General features: G+C 37.7%; 1 protein-coding gene across 1 annotated transcript; it reads right to left on the bottom strand.

Moving 5' to 3' along the window:
• Positions 1–5,272: 5,272 nt before the first annotated feature.
• On the bottom strand, positions 5,273–24,652 carry LOC134488328 (zinc finger protein 318-like). The gene is made up of 7 exons (XM_063290737.1): positions 24,365–24,652; positions 20,302–20,495; positions 14,187–14,736; positions 11,320–12,477; positions 7,870–7,969; positions 7,284–7,555; positions 5,273–6,203 (listed from the first exon to the last, which is right to left on the bottom strand). Exons 1-6 carry the CDS (start codon positions 24,578–24,580, stop codon positions 7,326–7,328), a joined length of 2,448 nt encoding a protein of 815 aa, XP_063146807.1. The 5' UTR covers positions 24,581–24,652; the 3' UTR covers positions 5,273–6,203; positions 7,284–7,325.
• Positions 24,653–25,628: the final 976 nt, after the last annotated feature.

The raw sequence follows: 25,628 nt of genomic DNA, 5'->3' as shown, positions 1-25,628 counted from the left end.
TTCTACTTTAAATCTTTCTGATAATTATAAATAAGAAAATCATTGACAATTATATCCCTCTGACACCAGTTCTTCTCTTGATTTTATTTTATATTCCCCTTGACAAAATTTTACTATCTTATGATAAGTTAGCCATTTATGTTTGCCTATTATTTATCATCCATAAAATGCTTCATGTGCTCAGAGCCACAAAGGTATTTTTGGGCACAACCTGGATTTGTATCTATTCTATTTTCAATATAGCACATCTAACAATGATTTTTAAAATCCACATTAACCTTACATTTTTCATGCCATAAATATCCATGCCATCCAAATCTCAGGTCATGTCCTCCTAACCCCAAAAGCCTTCTATTTTTCAGCAGCACCCACCCCTTCATCCAAACCAAACAACAAGCTGCAAAATACAATTTCAAATCGGGTAATCCCAATCCTCCTTTTTCCTTTGCATCTTATAATACCTTATATTTAATCGTGGTTTTTTCCCCTGCCACACACATTTACCTTCTGCCACTGTTTAAATGGTGCATCGGTTGTCAAAACAAGTATTGTCTGGAACAAAAACATCATTCTAGGCAAGACATCCATGTTTATCACAGAAATTCTCCCCAGCAATGACAGTTGTAGTTTCTCCCATCTTAACATATCCTTTTTAACTTCATTCCATATCTTAACATACTTATTTTGAAATAACATACAGTTCATGTTTGTCATGGTGATACCCAGATATTTTACCTTCTTCTCAATCTTAAAGCCCAATTTATTCATCAATTCTGTTTTATCTTCTATTTTCATATTTTTAACAACTTTGTCTTCTGTTTTTTAACCTTGAAACCTGCTAATGCACCAAATTCTTTTAATTTGCCCATTAATATTTCAATTCTTTTTGAAGTATCTTCCAGAACCAACACCAAGTCATCTGCAAAAGCTCTTGATTTATACGTTTCTTTTTTAACCTTTATTCCTACAATCCTCTCATCTTGTCTTATATCTCTATTCAGTATTTCAAGAACGAAAATAAACAAGAGAGGAGACAGTGGACAACCCTATCTTGTTCCTTTTTGTATCTCACAGGGGTTTGTTAGACCTCCATTAACAATTATCTGTGCTTTTTGTGAAGTGTAAATTGATCTTACCCATTTTATAAAGTTCCCTCCAAAATTCTTATCTTCCATTATTTTCAGTCTATCAGCTAGAATCATGGTGAACAACTTGTAGTCATTATTCAATAATGATAACAGCCTATAGTTTCTTGTTAAAGTCAAATCTTGTCCCTCTTTAGGTATTAATGCTATATTGGCCTCTTTCCAACTCTCTGGCATCTTTCCTCCCTATAAGATAGACTTCATTGTGTTTGGAAAGGTTGTAAAAGTTCATTTTTAAAACATTTATAATAAGAACCTGATAATTCATCTGGTCCAAGCACCTTTCCTGGTTTAATCTTTTTTATAGCTTCAGAAACGTCTCTTATTTTTATAGGTCCATTCCTAATCTGTCTCTGTTCCTCCGTAATCTTCGGTAAATTTTGTTTCTTTAGATATTCATCTATTTTCTCCAGAAAGATGTAACTTCCTTTATACAAGTTGGAATAACATTGATGAAATGCTTTTTCTATGGCCACATTATCCATTAGTACGGTATCTCCTTGCAATTTCAACATCATTTTCTCTTCTTTTTCTTTTTGTAATTCATACACTAGCCACTTCCCTGGTTTATTTGGAAACTCCGTTTTTCACTTTGCATAATTCATTTTTATTTCCATTTCTCTTACTGTTAGCATAGATAATTGTTGTTGTAAAAACTTAATTTGTTGAGAAATACTTATCTTCTCTGGAAATTTCTTTAATTCTTCTTTTCTCTTTATTTCATCTAAAATAGCTTGTGTTTTCTCTTGACTCTTCCTTTTAAGTTCACTATTACGTTGTATAAAATAGCCTCTAACAAAAGCTTTACTTGCATCCCAAACCATTCTTAAATCAGTATTTTTATCTAAATTGTTTTCAAAAAATTACTTTAATTTCTTTTTACAATCCTCTACTATTTCTTTCTATAACAACATTTCATTTAATCTCCATCTTTTATAAACCTAACTCAAACCAATCTCCTCCAAAAAAAAGGTCTTTGGTAATATCTCTACTTTAGAAACCTTAGTAGCGAAGTTCTTTGAAATCCAAATCATGTCTATTCTTGAAAAAGATCTATGTCTTTCAGAAAAGTAGGTATACTCTCTAGCACTGCCATTTTTCTGTCTTCATATATCAACCAGCCCTAAATTGTCCATCAAATCAAAGAAAACTTTTGGTAATTTGCCTTGAATAATTTTAATATTTTTCTCAGAAGTTCTGTCCAGTTGTGGTGAGATCACTCCATTCCAATCCCCCATCAAACACCAATTTTCATAAGAAAATCCTATTAAACTCTCCATAAGTCATTTATAAAACAATATTTTGTCTTCATTTGGGGCATAAATTCCCAATATCAAAGTCTTAGTCTCATGCAGATTAACTTCCACCCCAACAAATCTACCATACTCATCAGTCAATAGAAGTTCTGATTTTGGTTGGGAGTTTATATACCAAACAACTCCATTTCTTTTGTTGTTGTTGCTCCTGCTGAAATAAAGTCTTCACCCAAATTTTTATGAATCCAATATTTTATGTCCTTTTTTCTGATACATGTCTCTTGTAGGCAAATTATATCTTGTTTTGGTTTTTTCAAATAATGAAATATTTTTTTCTCTTTTGAGGGGCATTTGCTCCATTTATATTCCATGTTAAGCATTTGTAATCCATAATCAAGCCAAAAATTTTAAAAAATCAATACCTGTAGTGCCTAATTCAGTATCATCTCTTTCAGTCTCCTGTTGCACCTGTTGGTAGTGTTTGTGTAATCTCCTCTGATACCTGCATTTGAATCTCCTCCAATTCTTCTTTGAATTTTTCTAGAAATTCTGGAGAGAATTCAGTTGAAACCTCTGTTTAAAAGTAAAAGCTGCAACTTCCAATTTGTCCCATTGAAATGGGAGCTTTTTCTGTTATAATCTCTCAGCCCCCCCAAAAAAATACTCCTTTCTGATAGGAATTTCTTTAAGGACAATTATATCCATATTGTCAAACTTCAATCTTGTATTAAAATGCTGCTGCAAAACTTGATCCTTTGTCTTCTTCCTGACAAAGTGCACCAAAACATCCCTTGGAACATTTCTTGTTCTCGCAAATCTTGAATTTATTCTGTATACCTTATTGATTTTTGCCTCTATATCTTCCTCTTCCCAATCCAAAAAATTTGCCAAGACTTTAATAATCTTTTTTCTAATATCCTCACCAGAATCCTCTGGTAGTGCTCTAAGTCTGAAACAAAATTCTTTTTCTCTCAATTCCATTACAGCCAGATTATTTAGTTCTCTTTCCAACTCTCTGTCTTTAACTTCTGTCTTACTCTAAAATTTCCACTTTGTCATTAATTTTACTTCTCCAGACACTTGTTTTACAGAGCTTTTCATCTCCTTGACTACTTCTTTCATTTCCTTTTTCATCTTTACAAGTCTTTCATTCATTCTTTTTTTTTAAAGCTGTCAATTTAGTGTCACGTGATTCTAACTTTTTGCCCATTTGCTCAAATAATTTCTGAAGCAAATCTGGTATAGTTCTTCTCTCTAGCGATCCTCTCCTACCCTCCATTTTTGCTGCTTTTCTGGTGGTTGTCATTATGACATCACAATCCAAAAATGAAAGTGTCTCAAACAGAAGAAAAATAAAAGGCAAGCTTCCTCTTATTTTTTCTTTTGTCTTCCTGTGCCTTTAATACTTTCATCCCTAATGGCACGCCTTGATTACAGTCAACATCACAGTCAACATCTCTATATTTAGTCAGTGTCACAGTCTAGCTCATATTACCTTTATCTTTTGTTTTGTAAAATCAACCAATTGTATGCACTCTTTAATAATATACAAAAAACATTCCCACAAAGATGCAGTTTGTCTAATTTAATTCCAATTAATTCAAATGCACTTTCATGAATTTTTTTTTCCAAAATAACTCTCCCCTTTATCCATTTTAAACTTTCTTACACTGACTCCTTGTTAAGCTTTTTGCCAAATGTTTTTGAGTCTTTAAAACTTTTTTTTCCTTTGAAATCCAGAAAAAATAATGACTCACCAAGTGGAATCATATCCTGCCAGTCAGAAAATCTCTCTTTAGCTGTAAATTAATTACATCCAAAAGTGATTAAGAAATGAGGTTCAGAAGAAATTTGCGCCCATAAAGGCTACATTGACGGCCATGAGCTTGATTGAAATCCCACAACTCCCAGTTACTCAATTCATGAGCTGACTGCAGAAACCTGTCCAGAGTGCAAATGGTCGATCTCACAATCTCTCCTTCTTCTGGAGAGACTTTGCCAGCCAGAATTCACTGTCTGGCTGCCGATCTTGCCACAATACCATCTCTTCTCCTTCAGAAACATCTAGTGAATCTTCACTGGAAGCCCTAATCGGGGTTTTTTTCTTTTCTAGATGAAAGTTAGTTGCCCTTATAAGATTGCCACCGTAGATTTTTTTTTCCTGGTTGGACATTTTCAGTTTCATTGAGATGAATAAACATGAAAAGTATTTAATTAGGATTATATCGCCCTATTGCAGTTACTATACTGTAATTACTTCTAAAGGTATATTCTAATCCATAGAATGCAGGTACTACATAATCTTTAGAAGTTGAAATCAGATTAGTTTTGTTGAGCTTCTTGATTCCTCACTGCAGATTAGACATAGCACTCACTTGCTCCCATCTGATTCCTTAAGATATTTTATTTATCAAATTTCGTCACTACCCATCTCCCTCAACAGATTCTTCTTTTAGTTTTATTTTAGTATTATTTTCTTCTCCCCATATCATTTTTTTTAATTTCTCATTTTAAATTGTTTGTAAAGTGAATAAGGATAGCTTCACTTGTATCTTCAGTTCAAATGATGGCCTGTATCTTCTGACAAAGAAATATTCCATCACTATATTTGTGCCAAGTCACTACCAGTAACGGTCAATAATAGATAGTACATAGGGATTTAGATGTACATTATATCAGTAAAAACTAACTGGTATGTTTGAGCATTTGCTAACAATTAGTAGTTATTATTTTCAGTAAGCAGTCACCATACTTAACAGTAGATCCTAATCCTCCCTTTCAATCCTCCATTCAGGCCATATATATCCTATATATAAGATACTATTTTCCTATCTTGCTTCCTTTTTAAAATTATTTTTGTTTCTTAAATTTCTTTCGTCTTTACATTATATTCAAGGAAGTAGTGTAAAAACAAAAGCTGTCTTCTCACCAAAACATGTTTTGTTTTCCAAATGCCCAAATATTTTAAATGCTTACTAGAGGAAGGTTAAATATTTAGTTAGAGCTGAGCTTAAAGTTCTGATGAACTTTCAACAGAGCCATAACTAATGGAATGCTGAAAAACAGGGAAGATATGTTTGACTTATTAAAGTGTGTGCAGGAAATGTTTTTTTAAAAACACTTTTTCTGGCCAGAGGAAAATGAGTATGGCACTGTGACTTCCTTCTGAGACTGTGATGCCATACAATGCATTCACAGAAGAATGTGGCATCCAAATATATTCTTTTAAAATGGAATAATATGGATAACAGGAAGCATCATAGGGTGACACTGCCCAGTGAAGAAATTTGAGTGATCCTGTTACTTTCTTATGACAACAAAAGTGCTTTAAACTTCCTGTTATCATCTTTTATACACATAAATCCTTTTCTTAAAAGTTTTGAAAGTTGTGGCAACCCATCAACAAAAATGAATCAAATGTCTCCAACAGCTGCAGCCTAAAAATTAGGTTGTGATAATCTTTCAGATAACCTCCAGTTTCAGCTATTCAGTAAATGTAGAACTGTATTACCTTCTTTGAGGAGATGCCATTGATAAGATATATCATACTGACATTTAAAGAGCCAAGAGACAAAATTTCTTATTTTTTTTTTACTTTTCTTGAAACATAAAACAAATCTGAATAAAATATTGTGCTTGAAATCATGACAGAACAAAAGTATTCTCAAGGATTTTAGTCTTCATCTCAGAATCTTACCACAGCTTCTAAAAGCTAGAGTCAAGTCAGGTAAGGTGGAATCTTCAGGTCTTTCCTTCTGCTGTATTCTGTCCCTTCTCTGGGTAAACAATCACTTCCTTATGACTAAACAAAAAGATATTTATATAAGAGAAAAACCTCTACAGAATTTTATTACAAAATATATTCTTAAACATTTTCCATTTCTATTTTAGTTATGTATCACAAATTAATGACCCCAAAAAGAACTTGATTTTTAAAATTTTCTTCAATAATTTTATAAATTAGAGTTATAGTTAATTTCTTTCATCCCTATTTGTTCCAACACAATCATTTTCAAACATTACTGTTTCTTTTCTTCTAGAGGAAGGCCATTATTATAAAGAGTTTCAACTTATCTAAGGCACTGTTCTTTCTTTTGGTATCAGTGAAGTTCTGATCAATACTGACCTTAGGAGACCACTACCAAGAGAACTAGAAGAAAAGACAAATAGGCTAGTACTGCTATCCAATAATTCTATTTGGGGCTTACCTCTGAGTGATTACCTTTAGGATTATACATAATAAAATTAGGGCAAGGAAGAACCAAACCTATATCCATGTTTGCTCTCTGGATAATTGTATATTTCATTAATAAACTCAGATACAAATAAGTCTTTGGTATGCACATGCAGTTTCCTCATTAAATTCTTCACGCAAGCCACCTCAGAAAGTGTTTAATTATCTCTAGCTTGACATTTCATCCAAAATGGGAAGCTCTGGGCAACATTCAGCATCTATTTGTACTAGAGATTTTTCCTGTCTACTTCCCACTTCTGTAGCTCACTGAATTCCTCCAACCATATGGAGCAAATTTTGGCAAATACGCAGGGTTGCCAATAGTTAGGAAGAACAATTTCCATTGTGAGCATCATTCCCAAGTATAATTCAATTTTACTTTCACCTCTTCAAAATAAGCACTGATATCAAACCAATCTGAAAATAAGGTTTTGCTTATTTTGAAGTTGTGAGCTGGATGAGACATAATGAACGCTATAGGCAATTGCAGACGTCCTAATTTCTTTGCAGAAATGTGTGAAGAGAGGATGAAAGGACTACATTTGTGAAGGAAAAAGCTGTTTCATATTTCATCTTACTAAACCAAAATTATGATACCAAAAGTTTTCCTCTGAGAATATTCATTATTATCAGCATCTAGAAACTTACCTTGATTGAGTTAAAAGTTCTCTCTTCAATTTTAGGATTTTCTCACAGGTTGTTTTCTGAACAGTCTTTATTTTCTGAAGATAATTTCCCAGATTTTTCGATAACATTCATCCCCAGGATGTGAGCTACTTTATCAAGTTCAGATTGTTTCTCCTTCACAGCTTTAACATTCATCTCCAGCTGAGCGACCTCTTTTGCAATATTTTCTTTCAGTCGGGTCAGTTCCACAAGCAAAGGGTCTTCCTCTTTTCGTTTCTTCTGCAGCATCTCCACTGAATCAATTGAAGTGGTGGAGCAAGATGAAAAAGAAAATCATTTCATTACATGCATAATAATTTAAGGTAATTAATATTCTAAGATATAATTCTGTTAGATCCAAATGTCAGGTGCTTGGTATGTATTAACAGTAATGTTGTCTACAGTGATACAGCATATATAATCTGCTCTTTAGGATACAGTAATACTATGAGATTTTTTCAGAATGAGACAAACATAATTGCACTCTTTTCAGGTGATTATACAGTATTCAGCACTGCTACAGAGTACTTCAGGACAAAAAAAATTACAAAATAAGAGGAAGTAATACCTTGCTGTTTTGAAAGCCTATTTAATTCAATCCTCTGATAATAGAGTTTCTTCTGTTGTAATTCTTGTTCAAGCTTCAATTTCTCTCTTTCCTCTATTACCTGGAAAATTTGAGAAGGAATAAGCACATTAAAAGATACCTTTTCATGGACCAAAAGTAACCCTACAAGGATATTATGGCAAACTCCCAATGTGTCCCTGAATCCACAGTATTTTTATCATTATTTTATATCACATATTTCATTTTGGTATTTAATATAATTTATCTCTTATCAGACACGAGAGCTTCTTATATAGTGTGTTTATTTTTCCATTAAAATAAGCACATCTTCTTACATTATTAACTCCATCTGAAAGGATTATTATCTTTAGGAATTTCCTGAAGCTATGTAATTCATAACAAGGGAGAAGGAGACAAACAGGCCACAACGCAACAAAAAGGAAATGTATGTAATTGTACTGGAGTCATTAGACTGAAGCACATGTAACAAACCTGGAATGTATTCTTAATTTTCTGTAATGTAGTAATTTCTTTAGGACACAATTCGATGGCTCCCAGGACAGTGAATTTTCCTTTGGAAGCTGGAGGTGGAAATCCAGCACTAGATGTCAATCTGTGCTGCTGAATTTATCACATATTGTGACTCCCTGACATCAACAAAGGGGAAGACAGAGGTTGGACAGGAAGATGATGGGAGGAGCTAGGTATCTGAAGAATCCAAGACTTAGTTTAACTAGATCCAACGCTCTTCTCAAATCAATAAACATTGGCATAAATCTTTGCCATGCTTCAAATACTTGCAACATTTAGGCTGACTCAAGAGGAGATCCAAATACATTATTTCCCAATGCCAAAAAATATTTCAGAAAGGGTAGCAAATACTTCTGCTCACAAATGGGCTTATCAGGACACTTCAATGGAATTGCAAGAATACTCTTCCTAGGATTTTTTTATTTGGTAACTCTTCCTGTTTCTTCTAGTAACATTTTTTCTGTCTCAAATATTTTTCTTCATTTGTAAATAAGCACTCATGCCACAAAAGCAAAATAAATTTTAGAGCAAATATACAGATTTTCACCTCAAGCTTATGCATTCAGTTTATTTCACAAGATTGACAGATTTCAAGTCCAGAATCCTAAAATGGAACTGCAACAATTAAAAACCCTAAGACTGTAATGATATTTAAACAGACTATACAACATTAAGTGCAAAAATCTGTAAACCCGTTAGAACTGTTTTGAATTGTGGAATAATAGCAACGTTCTACATCTACCTATAAATTTTGCAAAAATCCCTCGCTTCTGTTGCTAAAGACTCCTACAGAACATTATTTTATTTGCTATAGAGTATTAAAAGAATTGATAGACTGCATTTTTCAATTACTTGGATGAGGAAAGTAACCCACAGAAGAAATAAGTCTTTGAGGATCTTATGGCAGGTGGAAATAAGCCATCCACCCATTATACTGCAGTATCACTGAACCTTAAAAGAATTTAAATAGTCACACCTCTGTCAGCTTACCACTGAGTGGTCACTAATGATGTAGAAAATTTGGTATGTTTCTATCTTCTAGGGGTTTTTTATAGACATGCAGATGTGTGCAGATGGTAAATATAGATTGGAGATTGAATGATCAACTATTGTCTTTTTGAGATCTACTTTGAGTATATTCAGAAAAGTTGAATGCTAATACTTCCTGAATAATAAACAAGTAAATAAATATGAGCAATAGTAAATCTCCCCCTCCCCCCCCTCTTCTGATGAAATGGACAAGATCCTTGGCACTGTTAACCCAGCCACCTGTTTCTTAGATCTTTGTCCTTCTTGGATGGTGGAGGCCATCCAGGAGGAGACATTCAGTTGAGTCCATATGGTGATGTTGGCCTCTCTGAAACGGAGTGGTTCTACCAGTTTTGATGGAGGCCATGGTATGCCCTCTCTTCAAGAGACCATCACTGGACCCAACTGTCCTGGACAACTTTTGTCCAGTCTACAGCATCCACTTTCTGGCAAAGACTGTTGAGAAGAGGTCAGGCTGCAGTTGCAGAGAGCCCTGAAAGAAATGGATTATCTGGACCCTTTCCAGTTGGGTTTCAGGCCTAGATTCAATATGGAGATGGCACTGATCATGCTTGTTGATGATCTCTGGTGATGCCAGGATGGGGGTGGTTGCAACCATCCTGGCCCTACTTGATCTCTTAGCAATTTTTGATGCCATTGATCATGGAGACCTTCTGGACCAATTGTGGAGGAAGAGAACTGGAGAACTCTCTCCTCAGCCAGTTCCAAGCAGTGGGGCGGGGGCTCAAATTCAAAGCTCTGATTTGTGGGGTGCCACAAGCTTGATGTCTTGCCCCTCCTGCTTAATGTCTACATGAGGCTGCAGAGGGGAGATCATCAATCAGTTGACCTGGGTTCAGGGTCAGGTATCATGAGTATGCTGATGTTACTCAACTGTGTATCTCAACCCATGAACTACTAAGCAATTCTGTCATGGTTTTCTCCCACTGTCTGGAGGTGGCTGGAGTCTGGATGGGGAGAAACAGGCTTAAGCTCAATCCTAGCAAGTCCAAGTGGCTTTGACCTCCTGGTTCTGGAGATTCTCAAACTTGGTCCTGAATGTAATTTTGGAGTTAGGCAGCTTAGGAACTATACACATGCAATAAAACTATATTCATACAGACACATTCATGTATGTATGTATGTATGTGTCATGAGTGCCGTTGAGCTGAAGTCATCAGCGCAATGGCACACATGACAATAGCAAGGAAATAGGTGAAGGGGTGCAAGATAAGTAGCCATCAACCCACAACGACTAACGGCCAACAAACAATAACTAAACGGATCACGGAGCACACCCAAGCCATCAGCGCCAATACAACGGAGATCGCCCAGCTGACAGCAATCAGCAGAGGAATAGAAAACCTGATGATGGGCGATCCCGGAACCCCTCACCCACCGGCAGGGCAACGTATTGGACAAAGGGGGGTGACGTGACCGCGAGTGAGGGGGCGCTGACCGGCGCGGGGTATTTAAACCCCGCACCGGCGCGCTCCTGTCACTCTCAGCTTTTTTCTTCCAACGCTGTAACTGCGCTGTGAATAAATCAGAGCCTGATCCACGAACCAGTGTCTGAGTATTATTCAGAGGCAGGCAGCGCATGACAGTATGTATGTATGTATGTATCTATCTATCTATCTATCTCAGAAGTATGCAGAAGACTGCTTATATATTGTTAAGTATACATTTCTAATGCTGAAAAGAAGGAAAAGTTAAAAGTTTATTAACCAGAAAAAATGAACACGTTTTTATGTTTTTAAATTATATATTATAAATGATAAACAGAGACCCACATTAGACAAGTGTTTGGACTAGTTGACCCTTAAAGTCCATTCCAAATCTTAATTTCTAGGATTATATAATTATGAAATCAAGAAAAAAGATACTCACCTTTTGTTTCTGAGAAGTTCGATTTCTTTCATCAGCTATTCTTCTTTTGGAATCTTTTAGAGAAGGCTGGGATAACTGAGGGAGCAGATGGGAGTAAAGAGCAGTGGTAGAAACAGCTTCATTTTTCTTGATATTGCAAGTCTTTTTGCTAACGGAAACTGTATGAATGATTCTGAGGTTTGGTTTTGTACGTTTGCGTTGTAGTTTGACAAGCCCAGGTTTCTTTGAACATACAGGGTTCACTTGCTGGGCACGCCAGTCCGAAGTTGGATAACCCATACAGTGCTGGTATACATTACACCCAGGTGAGGCTACTGGGAGAGAAGCACAGTCTGGAGCCAACTGAGTTGGAGTGAATGTAGAGAAGTATGGAACATCATGCCAGGAATCAGAGGTGGGCCCAGGAGGAATATCAAGAAAAGAAGGTGGAACTGATGGGATTAAAAATCCTGGAACACCAGATTGCTCTGACATGCCAGTAGGATTGTTTTGCCGTAAAACACTGATGTTATTGTACTCAGATTTTAAAACAGGAGACACAACTTTAGATGATGGAAAAGAACCAGATGGTGATAGAGAATGTTTCTGCCTAGATTCTGGAGAAAGAACACCACTTAGGCTGCAGTGCCTCTCCAAAGATTCTGCTTTATGAATTGCCACTGAATGATGATCAGGAGAATAAGTTGTTTTTTTCCCGTGGAGTCTTTCCTCTGTGCGGGCAGCAAGCTTACCTATTTCAGCCACTCCAATGTCAAGCCCAATAGTTTTAAGCAAGTCACGGATCTTCTCATATTCTGGTCTGGACTCTTCCAAAGTATCTGGTTTTACAGATAGACTTGCAGGAGGTGGAGAATTTACTTTCTCACTTCCAAGTTTTTTCTTTTCACTCAGCATTAGCTTTTGAGAGTAGAGACAGTTGTTTGAATCACCACCATCATCACCATAAAGAAATTTATCTTCATCCTCTATGTTATCAGGGAAGGGGTACAGTCTTTTTTCTTGAGCGTAAGTAGAATCAGTCATCGTACCTAGAATGCGTGAAAAGTCACTTCTGTCCTGACTGGCTCTTTCATGAGGCAGCAGGAAGTCACCATGTTGGTTGATAGACTCTAATGTTGACTCATGAGGCGCCTTCTCCTTTAAAAAATTCCCAGATTCCTGTTCAAAAGGAAAAGCATTTTTGTGGGCTAGAATATGTTACCTAGTCATGTATGTTGCCTTGAGATTCCTTACTAGCAGAGCCTGCAAACAAATTCTTGTTGAAATGAAGAAATTCTCAATCACTGATAAAAAGAAGCAATTGTGTTAAACTAGTACAAATAAAAATTATTTAAAAGAAAGGGAGGTCATTGAAAAAGAATTGCTAGAAAAGAATCTAGGTTTAAAAAAATCTTATGTGATATTAGAGTTTATAATAAGGCTAATAAATCCATAAAACAGACCACCCTTTCCTATAAAGAGATTACACCTAATATCTTAGGAAACTGTAAGAGAAGAAAAATGAAACTGAGGCAGAGACATAAGTTCTAAAATATCTTTTAATTTGGTGTATTGTGGGTGTTTCATTAGCCAGAGTGCAAGGTGCAACAAAAATGTTATTAGAGGAAGACAAATATGCTTCCCTCGCTGAGCAGGCCAGACTGATACAAGATGATCTCACTATATTGTACTGGTAAGCAATAAAATTGACAATACAGTAACACAGTATCACCCTAGCTATCTTCTATAAGCTGCACATACCATTTCCTCACCCAGCCTTGTTCAGAGTTAGCCATTCAATAAAATGGCTTGATTTTCCCCTCTGTGACGTTCTCATAAAGTTCAATTTTAATCTGTTATACAGCATTGACGTGCTCACACAATGATCCTTGATTATTTTGAATCATTCAGCAAGGGTGAAGGAGGAAGAAAAACAGCAGTCAAATGAGCAGCAGAGAAAGCACAAAATGGCTCTAAACAATAACAGGTTTTGAAAGGTACTTTTCTGAAGTGAGCATCTCACAACTCCAAAAAAGTACCAAAATGCTCCTAAGCCAATAGACAGTATTAGTTATGACTGCTGCATGATGAAAATTCACATAACTATATTGCTTCTTCTTTCAGAAATCAACAGTTACTTATTTCTGTTTTGAAACTATGTTTGGAAAAGGAGGTGACCTGATAATTCAGTTTCAAACAATTTTTTTAAAAAACATGTTGATATTTGTAGTGGTCTCTTCAATTTCAAACAATGAAAACTTCTGTACTAGATTTTCTAAAACTGATTTAGTAAATTTCCAACCTAATCCATGCTAAAAGTCCTCCTCATGTAAACTATGAAAGTCTTCAGCAAGCTCCCTTCCATTCCCCGAAAGCTCACCTTTCAGAACAGACTCCTCCGTGTATGACAAGTCATCTCAGTCTCCTTGTAGTGCAAAGTAGGGAACAATTGCTCCTAACTTCATCTTGCATGAGGAAAGGGATTACCCTGAGTGATGGGGCTTCAAGGTGGGACAATGGAAATCCCCATGACTGACTTAAAATTACTGTATAAAATGCAAGTTCTTCATTTTATCCTCATACAGATGTTAAAACGCTTAAGGACAACACACCTTACACAAAAATATTTAACAGAAAGAAAATGTTTAAAGTTTCTAAATTTTTTAAAATTTAAAACAAATAAAATGCAACCTTTCTGATCCAAATGGGATCCAAGATGCTGTCATACTAAATCAACTCCACAACAGGGAAGACAGAGTGTGACATTGTTCAAGGAATTTATTCCAGAGATCTACAGATAGAAAGTTAAATATTTATATTTAAATTAGGAAAAAAACAACTAATGAAACTGACAGATTAACAAAGAAAGTGAAGAATTCAGTTCAAACCTGTATAGAAGAATCATCCAAACGTTTCTTCAGTATAGATTTTGTGGGCATTGCTGGGGTTTTCTCAGATGTATAACAGTATCGAGATTCAGAAGACTGTTCTGGATTAGCTGAATCAAGCACTGGGTAGTCAGTACTAATGTTTCTGCTTAGCTCATCCTCTTCTCTTTTTCTCCTAATTCTTTCAAGTTTACAAAAATCTTCATCCAAGTACATCAGGCTTGGGCTGCTATTAAGACTTTGTTTACAACACTTCTGTGTTTCTCTCAATAAATCCTGGGGTTTTATGCTTTCATCAAACAGTCTGTCATATTGAAAGCATTTCGATTTTCGCTCCCCATCCCTATCACTTTCTCTTGATTGTTCCTGTAGATGTTCATTGTTTATGCTACGGTCCAGTTTAGATATGAAAATATCCCTACTGTGATAGTTCCCATCATGTCTCATGCTGAATGGACTTGAAGGATTCTCCTCACGAGAGAAACCTCTCTCAAGGTTCCAAGGATGTGAAAGGACTCTGCTAAATATTGGACCATCAGCCAAGTCATTCCTGATGAGAGAGGCACATGAATTATAACATCAACAACATATAAATCTCTGGAACTCAGGTTAGCACAGTTGCCTGACTTTGAATAGCCAATACTTTTTATGTTGAACCCAATATGGCTAGTTCTGCAGGTTTTGCATCTTCAGCAACAGCTTCACCTTCCATCCCAAACTACATTGTTCTTCCAAAAACAACTTTTGAAATGTGTTATTTATGAGCATAGGAGAAATGAACCAAAAACAAGCAAGAGTACACTGTTCCAGAAATGGAAGCTCCAGAAGTCAACAAAATGTCTTTAATTTGTCTTGTACTATATTGGTTTCAAATGACATAAAGTTGGCCTTAACCATGTATATAAAGTCTTATGTGAAGTGTGCACACAACCTCAATAACACGTCTATAGGAAATTTGGGCAATACAGCATTTTAGTCCATTTTTAAAGTAGAGCCAATATTCCAACATTTTAATTAATTAACAGCAGCAACAACAGCTTATCCTGTACTTCTTAAATAATGTTTCTTTTTATGCTGCTTTTCTATGTTAGATAGATAAAGAATCAAGTCCAACTTGCTACTGAAAATAACTATCATGAACATTTTTCCAATAAGGACTGATGAAGATGAGTATTTGCTCAACCTACTGAATCTTTTAAAAGAATTTATACAATCTCATAAGAAACTGGGGGAAGCCCTGAGATTCTGCTGCTGCAGCTGAAGAAGGCTTGGCTTGTTTACCAGCTGCCCTGCCCATCCCTGCTGTATGCACCTGTTTTTTAAAAACTAATTTCCATAGTACTTTGATGGAGTCAACTTTAGAAATATAGTATGTTAGCAAAATATCCACATAGGAACTGTATGTTATCATTTCAAAGATCTTTCAAAATACAATGAAGTTCTAATTTTTAAAGTGTACAATTTGCAATTACAAATTATTTTACTGATTTATTATGGTCTAATAATAAGCACAGAATATCCATCACAGAAACTTCTCATACCATCAGATAGAAGAATCTCAATGGCAACACATATGTATAGTCTTGAACAGTAAAGCAATTCCATTAGGATACAGGTAGTCAAGTTACGACCATCATTCAGCAACCATTCAAAATTATAATGGTACTGAACAAGGGGGACTTACAACCAGTCTGTGAAGTTGCGGTCGCTGCAGCATCCCCACGGTCATGCGATTGCAATCTAGATGCTTGGGCGCCCAGCTCATGATTAAGATGTTGCAGCGAGATGTGGCCACGTGATTGCTATTTGCAATCTTCATTACCAGCTTCCCACAACCAAAATCAATGGGGAAGCCAGCAGGGAAGGTCGCAAGTTGCTCACTTAAGTTGTTCCTGCTGCTTTTTCTCCTGAGAAGCCCCACTACAGAGTACAAGATCCCAGGGAACTTCAGGGATCTCATACTACAGAGCACCCCCTGCCCACATCCCCCACTGGCCCACCCACACTCCCTAGCACCCTCCCCACGGTCCTTGCCAGCTGGTCCACACTCCCCAGAGCCAGCCTGCAGCCCTCACCATTCCACCCACGCTCCCCAGTGCCCACCCACAGCACTCGCACACCCCTAACATGGGACTCCCACCTCTTCTCACGTAATGACCCATGCAATCCTGTGGTTACAATAGCAAATGGGGCTGCCGTCACTATGCGATGCGATCACGTTGCATCATGCTTTACAACTACATTACTTAGAAACAGCAATCCCAGTCCCAATTGCCATCGTAACCTGAGGACTACCTGTAGTACCATATATTACTCTCTCTCGGCCCTAGGAAGAAGGTACAGGCAAACCTCTTCAGAAATGTTGTCAAGAAAACAGCATGGACCTCTCAGAATTGACTCGGACCATAACAACAACAACAGATATACAAAATAGCATTCTAAATATTTTCACAACTATTAAGAGCACTAATATTTAACATAGGAAAAGATCTGAATTTTGCAAATAAGCACTAATGGAAAATAAAATCTAACTGGACAATGCTGTCCTATCTTTATACATACCAATCACAAATTAGGCTCTGGAGTTCTCCAGGCCAACCCCTCCCTGCAGGGAGGCAGGACCTAGTTGGTCAGCTGCCCCAGGAAGACAGACTGGGTCTGGGTTTTGAGGCTTCCTGGGTCTAGTGATATGTTATTTTTGACTCTCGCTGGGATAGTACTCTCCCGACACAGGGAAGAGTAATTCGGAGGTCCTCCTGGACTTACAGCTCCTGCTCGAGGTGGCAGCAGCTGTTGCTAGAGGGGCCTTTGCATGGTCCCATTTTGTGTGCCAATTGCAGTCATTCCTGGACCAGGAGGCCTTGTCACGGTCACTAACAGCCTGGTCATTTCCTGGTTGGATTACTGCAACACATTCTATATGAGGCTCCCCTTGAAGACCATCTGGAAACTATAATTGGTCCAGAATGTAGTGGGGTGCACAGTTCTGAGCAGCCCACACTTTGCCCATATTGCACTGCTGCTGCTTGAGTATAATGGGCTGTAGGAGTAACCCTGAGAAATAGGGGGAAGAGCCACAACCAAGACATCAATCAGACAAAAGAAATCGGAGTCCAAGGCTGAAATATAATTTGAGAAAGATCTCAGGCTTGACCCTCCCTAATTCTCTCAAAGATAAAAGGAGGGAGGGTGGAGGCACATTCAGACTTCAAAGATTCTGTTACCATAACCTTATAATTAAAGTAGTATTAGCATTCATAACTCTGGTTCCTAGTCTGGTCTACCTTGACAGCGAGCTGGGCTTGTCTCCAGTTTCTTTCCCAGTGCAATTCAGGGTGCTGGTTATCACCTTTAAAGCTCTAAATGGCATGGGATCAGGCTACTTGCAGGACCACCTTTCCCTCAGGGTATCTGCCCATCCCACCAGGTCAGATAGGGTGGGAGCATTCCAGGTCCTTTCTCTTAAATGTTGTTATCTAGCAGGACCTAGGAAGTGTACCTTCTCCATAGTTGCCCCTGCCTTGTGGAGCACCCTTTTCCCAGAGATCCAGCAGGCCTCCACCCTCCTTGCCTTCCAGAAGTCCTTGAAGAGTTGGCTCTTCCCACAAATATTGGGGTAGGATGAGACTGGAGCCGGGTAAGTGGGTATATGGGAGTGTTGTCCAGGGGTGCCATGAGTTGTTATATAGAGTTTTTATAGATTTTTATTCTGATTGTTTAGGGGGGGAGGTTGCTGTTTTTACCGCTTCGTGCACCACTCAGGGTTGTTGTTACAATATGGACAGCTATATGTCCTTTTAAATTTAAATCAAATTAATTTAATTTAGCTCTAGAAGTTAAAACCACTTATAGACCTGCTAGAGCTTAAATGATCTGAAGATAAGCCAATCAACCTAAAATCAATTCCAGTTTGAACCCTTTTTCATCACCAAAACTGTGCTGTTACTATGGACATAACTACAAAGGATCAACACTTTAAGCATCCTAGATACAACTGCCAGTATTCTGAAAGTGTATTGAAACAGTATCACCCATGCACAAGAGTAAAGTGTTAGTAAGCTCTAGGAAATCCCAAAGTTTATAAAGTTCAAAAATGGTTCAGAAAATTGGAACAATTCAGTGAGGATTGAGTGTGACCAGAGGGTATGAAGCTCTGAGTGATTGGAGGAGGACATGAAAAATTGGCAGATGGTGTAAGAATGGACTGGAGTATCCTGATATACATTATGCTAGCTAACAATAGGGACAGAAAGATTCCACTCCACATTCTGTTATAGGTTCCATTCCAGTGTTCCTAATATGGTACTGGTTTTCATGTCTTACACAAACATACTTCTCATTTTACACCAATAAGTAATGTAATTTTTTTTAAAAATCAGAAAAACCAGAAGTGGATTCCCTAAAGAAGCAACAATAAGACACTTTAACTTCCTACAAAGAAAGATGTACTACTGCCAAGCATTTTTACTCACTTGCTGTGTAGATTCTTACCCAATATAGTGGGACTGTAATAGCTTATTTTGGGCATTCAGAATGATCCAGAGCTCAGTCACATATTCATCCAGAGTATACCTATTAGATTATATGCCTCATGCAAAAAAGTGAATAAATTATATGGATGGGAACTACTTATATACAAACACACAGATAGGCCTCAAATCAAGCTGAGTATGGGAAAGTCATAAGCCAAAGTTTCTCACAGCCCACTGTTATGTACATTTGTATACGAGCCAGCATTTTGCTATTCTACCTTCACTCTTCATGATAAAAATCTGACTAAATTTCCCTGCAAAACTTAACCAAGCTTCATAGAATCATAATACACTTACTTTTGCTTCAACTGTCAAAGACTTTCTGAAGAATTAGATGACATACTAGCTGCTTCTAAATTATTTCTCACTTTTACTAGAAATGTAAGTAAATAGATATTTGTTTATTATTATTTCAATGCTTCCTAATGAAGAGGTAAACATAACTGGAGACAAAAACTTTTTAAAAGTCATGAAAAATACCCTCTTAGGTGGTTATCATGGAACCGAAAAAGAGATTTACTACTATGAGCATATCCTAATACAGGAGAAACCACATTACATTTATAACTAAACTGCACATTTTGCCATCAAAATCCACCAATTTATAAAGATAGAAAAATTTACAAGATTCTATAAAGAGATCATGGATTGCAAAGAAAAATATACTTTGGAACTGAACACAGTATATAAATTATAATCTATTTACCTATTTTAAACTTGGTTTGTACCATATAAAATTAAATGCTGCTTTTGAGACTAAACTGTATTTGTAGTCGTCTAGACTTTGCTTCCTAAACATGCACTGAGATGTACTACAGATTTATGCAGAAATAAACAGAAACTGGCATGTCAAAAGTAGAGCTAACACTACCTGAAACAAGGTAAATTACAGTACGTAAGTCAAGCTGTTAAATTAAGGAATTTTGCTACATTAAGTTCTGATTTAATATTCAGAAATTACTACTGCAACTGTTAAAAAGATTTTTGAGTGTACATATAACTGACAGTCTCTTCTTAGCACAGACAAAAAACTTTTCCTGGGTAACCACCACTGCATATTATTCCAGCATGAATATTGCTTTGACTTTAGTGTAGTCACCTATATAAGAACATTTAAGAATTCTTATCTTAACCCTCCTCCATTTGAATTTTCAGACATTACTTGGTTATCTTTCATATATCATTATTATTATTCTACTTGCAATTCTTGCTAACAAAATAACAACCTAATCAAATAGCACTATAAGTTTTTAGGTCAAAGGCCATTCTATGTATTTTACCAATTTGAGAACAACAATCTTTTAGATGATTAATTTTTTTTCAGACTTTCTCTTTTAATGACATAATTGTTTTTACAGTGTTTTTATTGTATTCTTAAGTTCCCCAGAGCTGCAACAGATTGAGGTGGCCTATAAATCTCATAAACAAACAAATCTGAATATATCCTAAGACCACAGATGCCTAATGTAGTCCATCTAGTATATTTTCAAAACTGTCTCATAGTAAGCTTGTGATATTTGATAGTATAGGATAAGAACAAAAAAAATCGTAATTTTGTGAGGCTAGCTTTCAAAGAACCATACCTGTCCACATCGCTCAGGCTATCAGCTGGTGAGCGTAGTCTATCAGATAATAACTTTCTCTCAGGTGTGCCAATTCTATACTGGTCATTTTCAACTAAGATCCGCAAATATTTTTCCACTGAAGATTCAGAACGTTGGCCTGGAGAACGCGAGTGCCGCCTTAGAGAATATGAGGGCTGGTCCAGTGAATATCTCTGCAATTGGGGGGAAGCAGTTACAACACGCTGTTTGATTAAAAAAAAACAGGCATCAGTATCTTCTTCTATTGCAAAATACTGTAAAACTGGATATATTATGTAAAAGTTAAGAGAAAAACAACTAAAACAAGGTTACATTATAAAATGTAGGTATTATAGCAAATGACTGTCAATCTGAAACACATAGCTCATATCTACTTCTGTCATCTGAATGGACATGAAAATAAATATTTGCACAAGCAAGGAAATGGAGCCATTTAGAAGAGTTACACATTTCCCCTTTAAATTTGTAGCTCATGATGTGGGATGATTTTTTTTTCCACAAAAACCCCCCACTACAATTAATTCATAGGAGTGCATTGTTTTATAAAATTGACAGTGTAACACAAGGATTCATGCAAGGATAAATGCATCCTTGAGAGAGGAGGTGGTTCTGCTGGCTTTTAAGAAGATGGTCTATTTCGTCCTTAAGAAGCCATTGCTGGATCCAACAATGTTGGACAATTTTCATCTCATCTCCAACCTTTCCTTTTTAGGAAACACTGCACTTGTTGATGACTTATAGTAGGTTCAAGACGGGGATTATGAATCAATCCTGAACCTACTTGATCTGTCAATAGTTTTCAATGGTACTGATACTGGAATCCTTCTGGAAAAGGTCAGGGGGTTGGGAGTGGCAAGCACAGCATTGCAGGGGGTTTCCTCCTTCCTCCAGGGTCAGTTCACTCCCCCATTCAGAACCAGTGTGCAAGTTTGGGATCCTCCTAGATTCATAGCTCCTCCTCAAGGAGCAGGTGGCAACTGTGGCCAAGAGAATCTTTGCACAACTCCATCTGTTGTGCCAATTGAACCCATACCTGAAACAGGAGGCCCTGCTTGCAATCACTCATTCCTTCATCACTGCCCATTTGAATTACTGCAACATGGTATACATGAGGCTACCTTTAAATCCAGAATCTGCAATTGATCCAGAATGCCACATGGGTGGTTATGGGTGCATCATGGTATGCACGTGTAACACTGTGAAAATGAAAGGTGAAAGGTCCCTTGTGCAAGCACCAAGTCATGTCTGACCCTTTGGGGGGATGCCACTTTTGTGATGTTTTCTTGGCAGACTATAGTGGGGTGGTTTGCCATTGCCTTTCCCAGCAAGCTGGGTACTCATTTTACTGACCTCGGAAGGATGGAAGGCTGAGTCGACCTGAGCCAGCTACCCGAGAATCCAGCTTCCGCTGGGATCTAACTCGGGTTGTGGGGAGAGTTTTGGTTGCAATACTGCCACCTACCACTCTGTGCCACACGAGGCTCTGTGCAACACTACTACTTTGCAAATTGCACTGGTTCCCAATAGGCTTCCAGGTGTAACTCAAGATGCTGGTTATCACCTACAAAGCCCAAGATGGCACAGGACCAGATTGTTTGCAAGACTGTCTCTGCCCAGCTCACATACTCACAGGATGGGCATGCTCCCAGTTCCCTCTTCAAGACAATGTCACTTGATGGGATCTTAAGAGGCATACCTTTTGTATTGTGGTGGCTGCCCGTTGCAACAAGCTTCCTCCCTAAGTTTGGATCGCTCTGATCCTGTCAGCCTTCAGGAAAGTTTTAAAAACTTGGCATTTCTCTAAAGCAACGGGCCAGCTTCCCAGCCTATCTTCTGGGAAGTGGAATGCATAATTGTGAGCCCCAACTTTATATTGTTGAGATGTTGGCTTACAGATTTCAGTTTATGTTGATATTACGTGGTGTTTCTAATATTGTTTGGGGGGTTTCATTATTTGATGTTTACAACTTGGAGTCACAATTATGTGAGTTGGGGAGGCTATATAAATCTTCTAAAGAAATAAAGAGGAAGCAACTGATACAAGGCTCCTCTCCCATCCTCCTTTTGGTGCAAAAGAAGGAAGAATTATTGTTTTTCTCCCTTTGCACAGAGAAAAAAGCATCTTTCACAGTACAGAAGAGGATGGAAAATATTATTTTATCTTCTTTTACACTGATAAAGTGACCCTATTCTGGAATAGTGAGGTAGTGGTCAGTCCCCAGTTCTTCCTGGGAGAGAATAGTTACTTGGGGAGCAGATTCCTCACTCTGATATAACAGATGGAAAGAATACCAGTCATACCCAGTCGTTTAATGATGTAAAGACATGTGACTAGGCACTTCTACTGACTTCTTATTTCTGCATATTAACACAATTATCTATATTGCTTTGTACATATGTATGTCAACACTTTAAAAAATAAAGCTTTAAATTAAAACTGTACGATCAAAAGACAATCATGCAGGTCAAGTGATTAGATTGCTTAGATCATCTGTATTAGTTCATTTAAGGCAGGGATACACAATCTAAGGCCTAAAGCTGCTGGTGTCCCCATAAGACCTAGATGGGGCTGCTGGTACTTCTCATACAATTATCATTAAACTGTAATTTTTAATGCAGCAGAAGGGGAAAATATAAAATACATAGATGTAATTCTTGATAGTAAATTTATTGTATTAATTAAACATTTAATCCAGTTTAGTTTTTGAACTGGAATCATTTTTTGAACTACAGCATACCACTCTCAGACTAAGTCCAGAAAGCCCTAACTTACATAGCCCTAACCTAAGACTCTAAATTTTTCTGGAAAACTTATATTCACAAATTGGTATTTAGTTGACATATGATGTAGCAACTGTATCTTTTATCATGTGATAGAGCAAATATATTTTTGTCCTTTCCACACCCTAAGAGCCTTACTGATAAAGTAATGAGATTGAGTAATTGTTCCATTCTCAAAATATCTTCGGTTTCTGAGATGGAAAAAATGAGAGAAAATGTACAATTCTTCATAGAGACACAAGAAGAAAAAAATAGTTCTATTAAAGAAACAGATAACCAGTTTAAAGTAATGTAGGTCAATCACTGAGAGAGTATAGCCCTAGTTCTGAGGCTTTAGAAGAGATGAATTTATGTAAATAATTTCTACAAAATAAATCCAACTAAGTGCAATCACAGTGCCAAATATGTAAAGAAAAACATGATTATTATTTCTGAGGACTGCATGATCATTGATTTGGCTTTAGCAACATGGTGTGCTCAGCATGATTTTTAAAAAAATATTCTTAGACCTTTGGTTTTAGTATGAATATCCCTCAAGTAACTATATTATGTTTAACATCACAATCTTATTACACGTCCTACCTTTCTAATTCATTCAACTGTTCGCCAATCTGTTGCAAAATACGCAACCTGATTCCACAAGTTCTACAAACATCTTTTGGGTATCTCTAATGACTGTGTATAACTGAAAGCCCATAAAAACAAACTGGCCCCTTTATGTAAAAAGAGAGTTTTCCATAGATTAATGCTTCTCAGAAGCAATTTCTACTTAATTCAACGGGACATACTATGAAGTCTGCCAAGAAAACGTCGCGAAAGTGGAGTCCCCCCAAAAGGTCAGACATGACTAAGTGCTTGCACAGGGGACTTTTCACTTTTCTAACTTTGAAGTAGCAAAACATGCCTAGGGTAGAAGCCATATTAATAGTTTACTTTGCAACTTAATCTTTTCCTTTCCAATTGTCGTCAAGTCAGAACCTTCCGCTTTGGATGAACAGATTCTCTCTGATACCGTCAGGCGGAGAAAACTGTTTGCAAATGCAATATGTAGCTTGGGGGATGTCAGAGACTGTTCCGCCCTTGCACAAAATGGGCGATACACATTCAGGACAGGGGAAAGGTGGACGCTTTTCAAAGCAGGGCAGAACACCGGAGGGGGAAAAAAGAGGGTTCCCCTTCGCAAACAGCGGAGGCACAGACAGATGGCACCGGGGACGGAAGGTGGATGAAAGGAGGAAGCTCCAACCGAGCTAGAGCATACCCTACTGAAGCGGCGCGGGGAAGGCGAGCGACGAGAACGATGAGAAGAGCGACGGCTGAGTGGGGAGTGGTGGTGGCGGCGGCCCCACAAAGAAGGCGAGCGGGAGCGTCGCCGGCCACCGCCGCGAGGGGAGTCGACGGGGCAGGCGCCGAGCCGGGAACTCTCCTTGGACCGCTGAACTTCCATGGCCGAGGGGCCGCTACCGGGACGGTACATGGCAGTGGCCTCAAGCGCCCGCAAAGCCGCCTGCTCACCCGCCCTCGCTTCCGTTCAAGGGCCTTCTTCGTTCCATCCCCTCAATACGCATGCGCATCGGGCACGAACGCCGGATGTACAGCTGAAGCGAGAGGGAGAATTCGTTCAGACCCCTTACAAAATGGCGGTGAGGGAATTGGAGTCACGTGGCAAGAGGCGTGGTTGAGAGACAGGTAGGAAGGATGCCTCAGAGGTTGGTTACGTACAGGTGATAGTTATTCAGTGAAGAGAGTCGAAAGTTATAATTATCAATCCAGCAGTGTCACATTGCTTTTATAAGGATCTATTATGTGTCGATACTAAGAATCCCAGTTAAAACCTAAAAGACGTCGTCTCCTGGCATATTGTGTAAATGGCTCTGCCCTGCGTCGTAGCGCTACAGAAAGGGGGATTCCAAATGATCGCTTCTGCAGTTACAGCAAGAAGAGGGGAAACAATCAAAACGTGTGTACCTGTTCATTTTAGTTAATGGGTTACTAATGGGGGTTATGACTGCAATATATAAGGCCTGGCTTGAGCAAAGTAGGAGAGAAAAAAAGCTCTGTGTTCTTCCTGTCCTAATTTGGTGTCATCTAATGAGGCCGTATGTAACTTCAAGGAAAATCACAAAAAGTGTTTTCTTTACCTAGTGCACACTTAAATGCTTCTGAGATTTCCCCTCTATGGGTCAGCCTTGCTAGTATGCTTGCATCTAATCCTCAGCACAACTATTTTTTCTGCCAGTTCAGAGGATGTTGCTTTCATCCTGCCCCTCCTTCATGAAGGAGACTTAAGTCATCTGTATCAGCATTAGAGCAGTATTTGCCTCCTTTTTCTGACACCCTTCAAGGACAGCCTCACGGTGTATAAAATCTGTATTGTTACCATTACTTGCAGGTGAAATCAGGTAATCCCAGTGACTTGAAACAGGCAATAGTGGCAGGATAAGGATTGATAGTGAGGACAACAAAGGTTATACTGATAGACTTTCTAGCCAGCTCTAGGATGGATGAATAATGCCCAGCTCCCC

This window comes from Candoia aspera, chromosome 1, assembly GCF_035149785.1.
Source record: "Candoia aspera isolate rCanAsp1 chromosome 1, rCanAsp1.hap2, whole genome shotgun sequence".
Lineage (NCBI taxonomy): Eukaryota > Metazoa > Chordata > Lepidosauria > Squamata > Boidae > Candoia > Candoia aspera.
Note: the sequence above shows the minus strand (reverse complement) of the source record. Positions and strands in the feature narration are given on the sequence as shown.

Bases quoted from the DNA above. Each gene is read 5' to 3' on its own strand.
- LOC134488328 (XM_063290737.1), bottom strand. From the start codon at position 24,580: ATGTACCGTCCCGGTAGCGGCCCCTCGGCCATGGAAGTTCAGCGGTCC. The intron at 20,496-24,364 runs GTATGCTCTAGC...CCCCAATTGCAG, and splicing joins CCCCGCGCCGCTTCAGTAGG to AGATATTCACTGGACCAGCC. The intron at 12,478-14,186 runs GTTTGAACTGAA...CCTTTTGAACAG, and splicing joins TGGATGATTCTTCTATACAG to GAATCTGGGAATTTTTTAAA.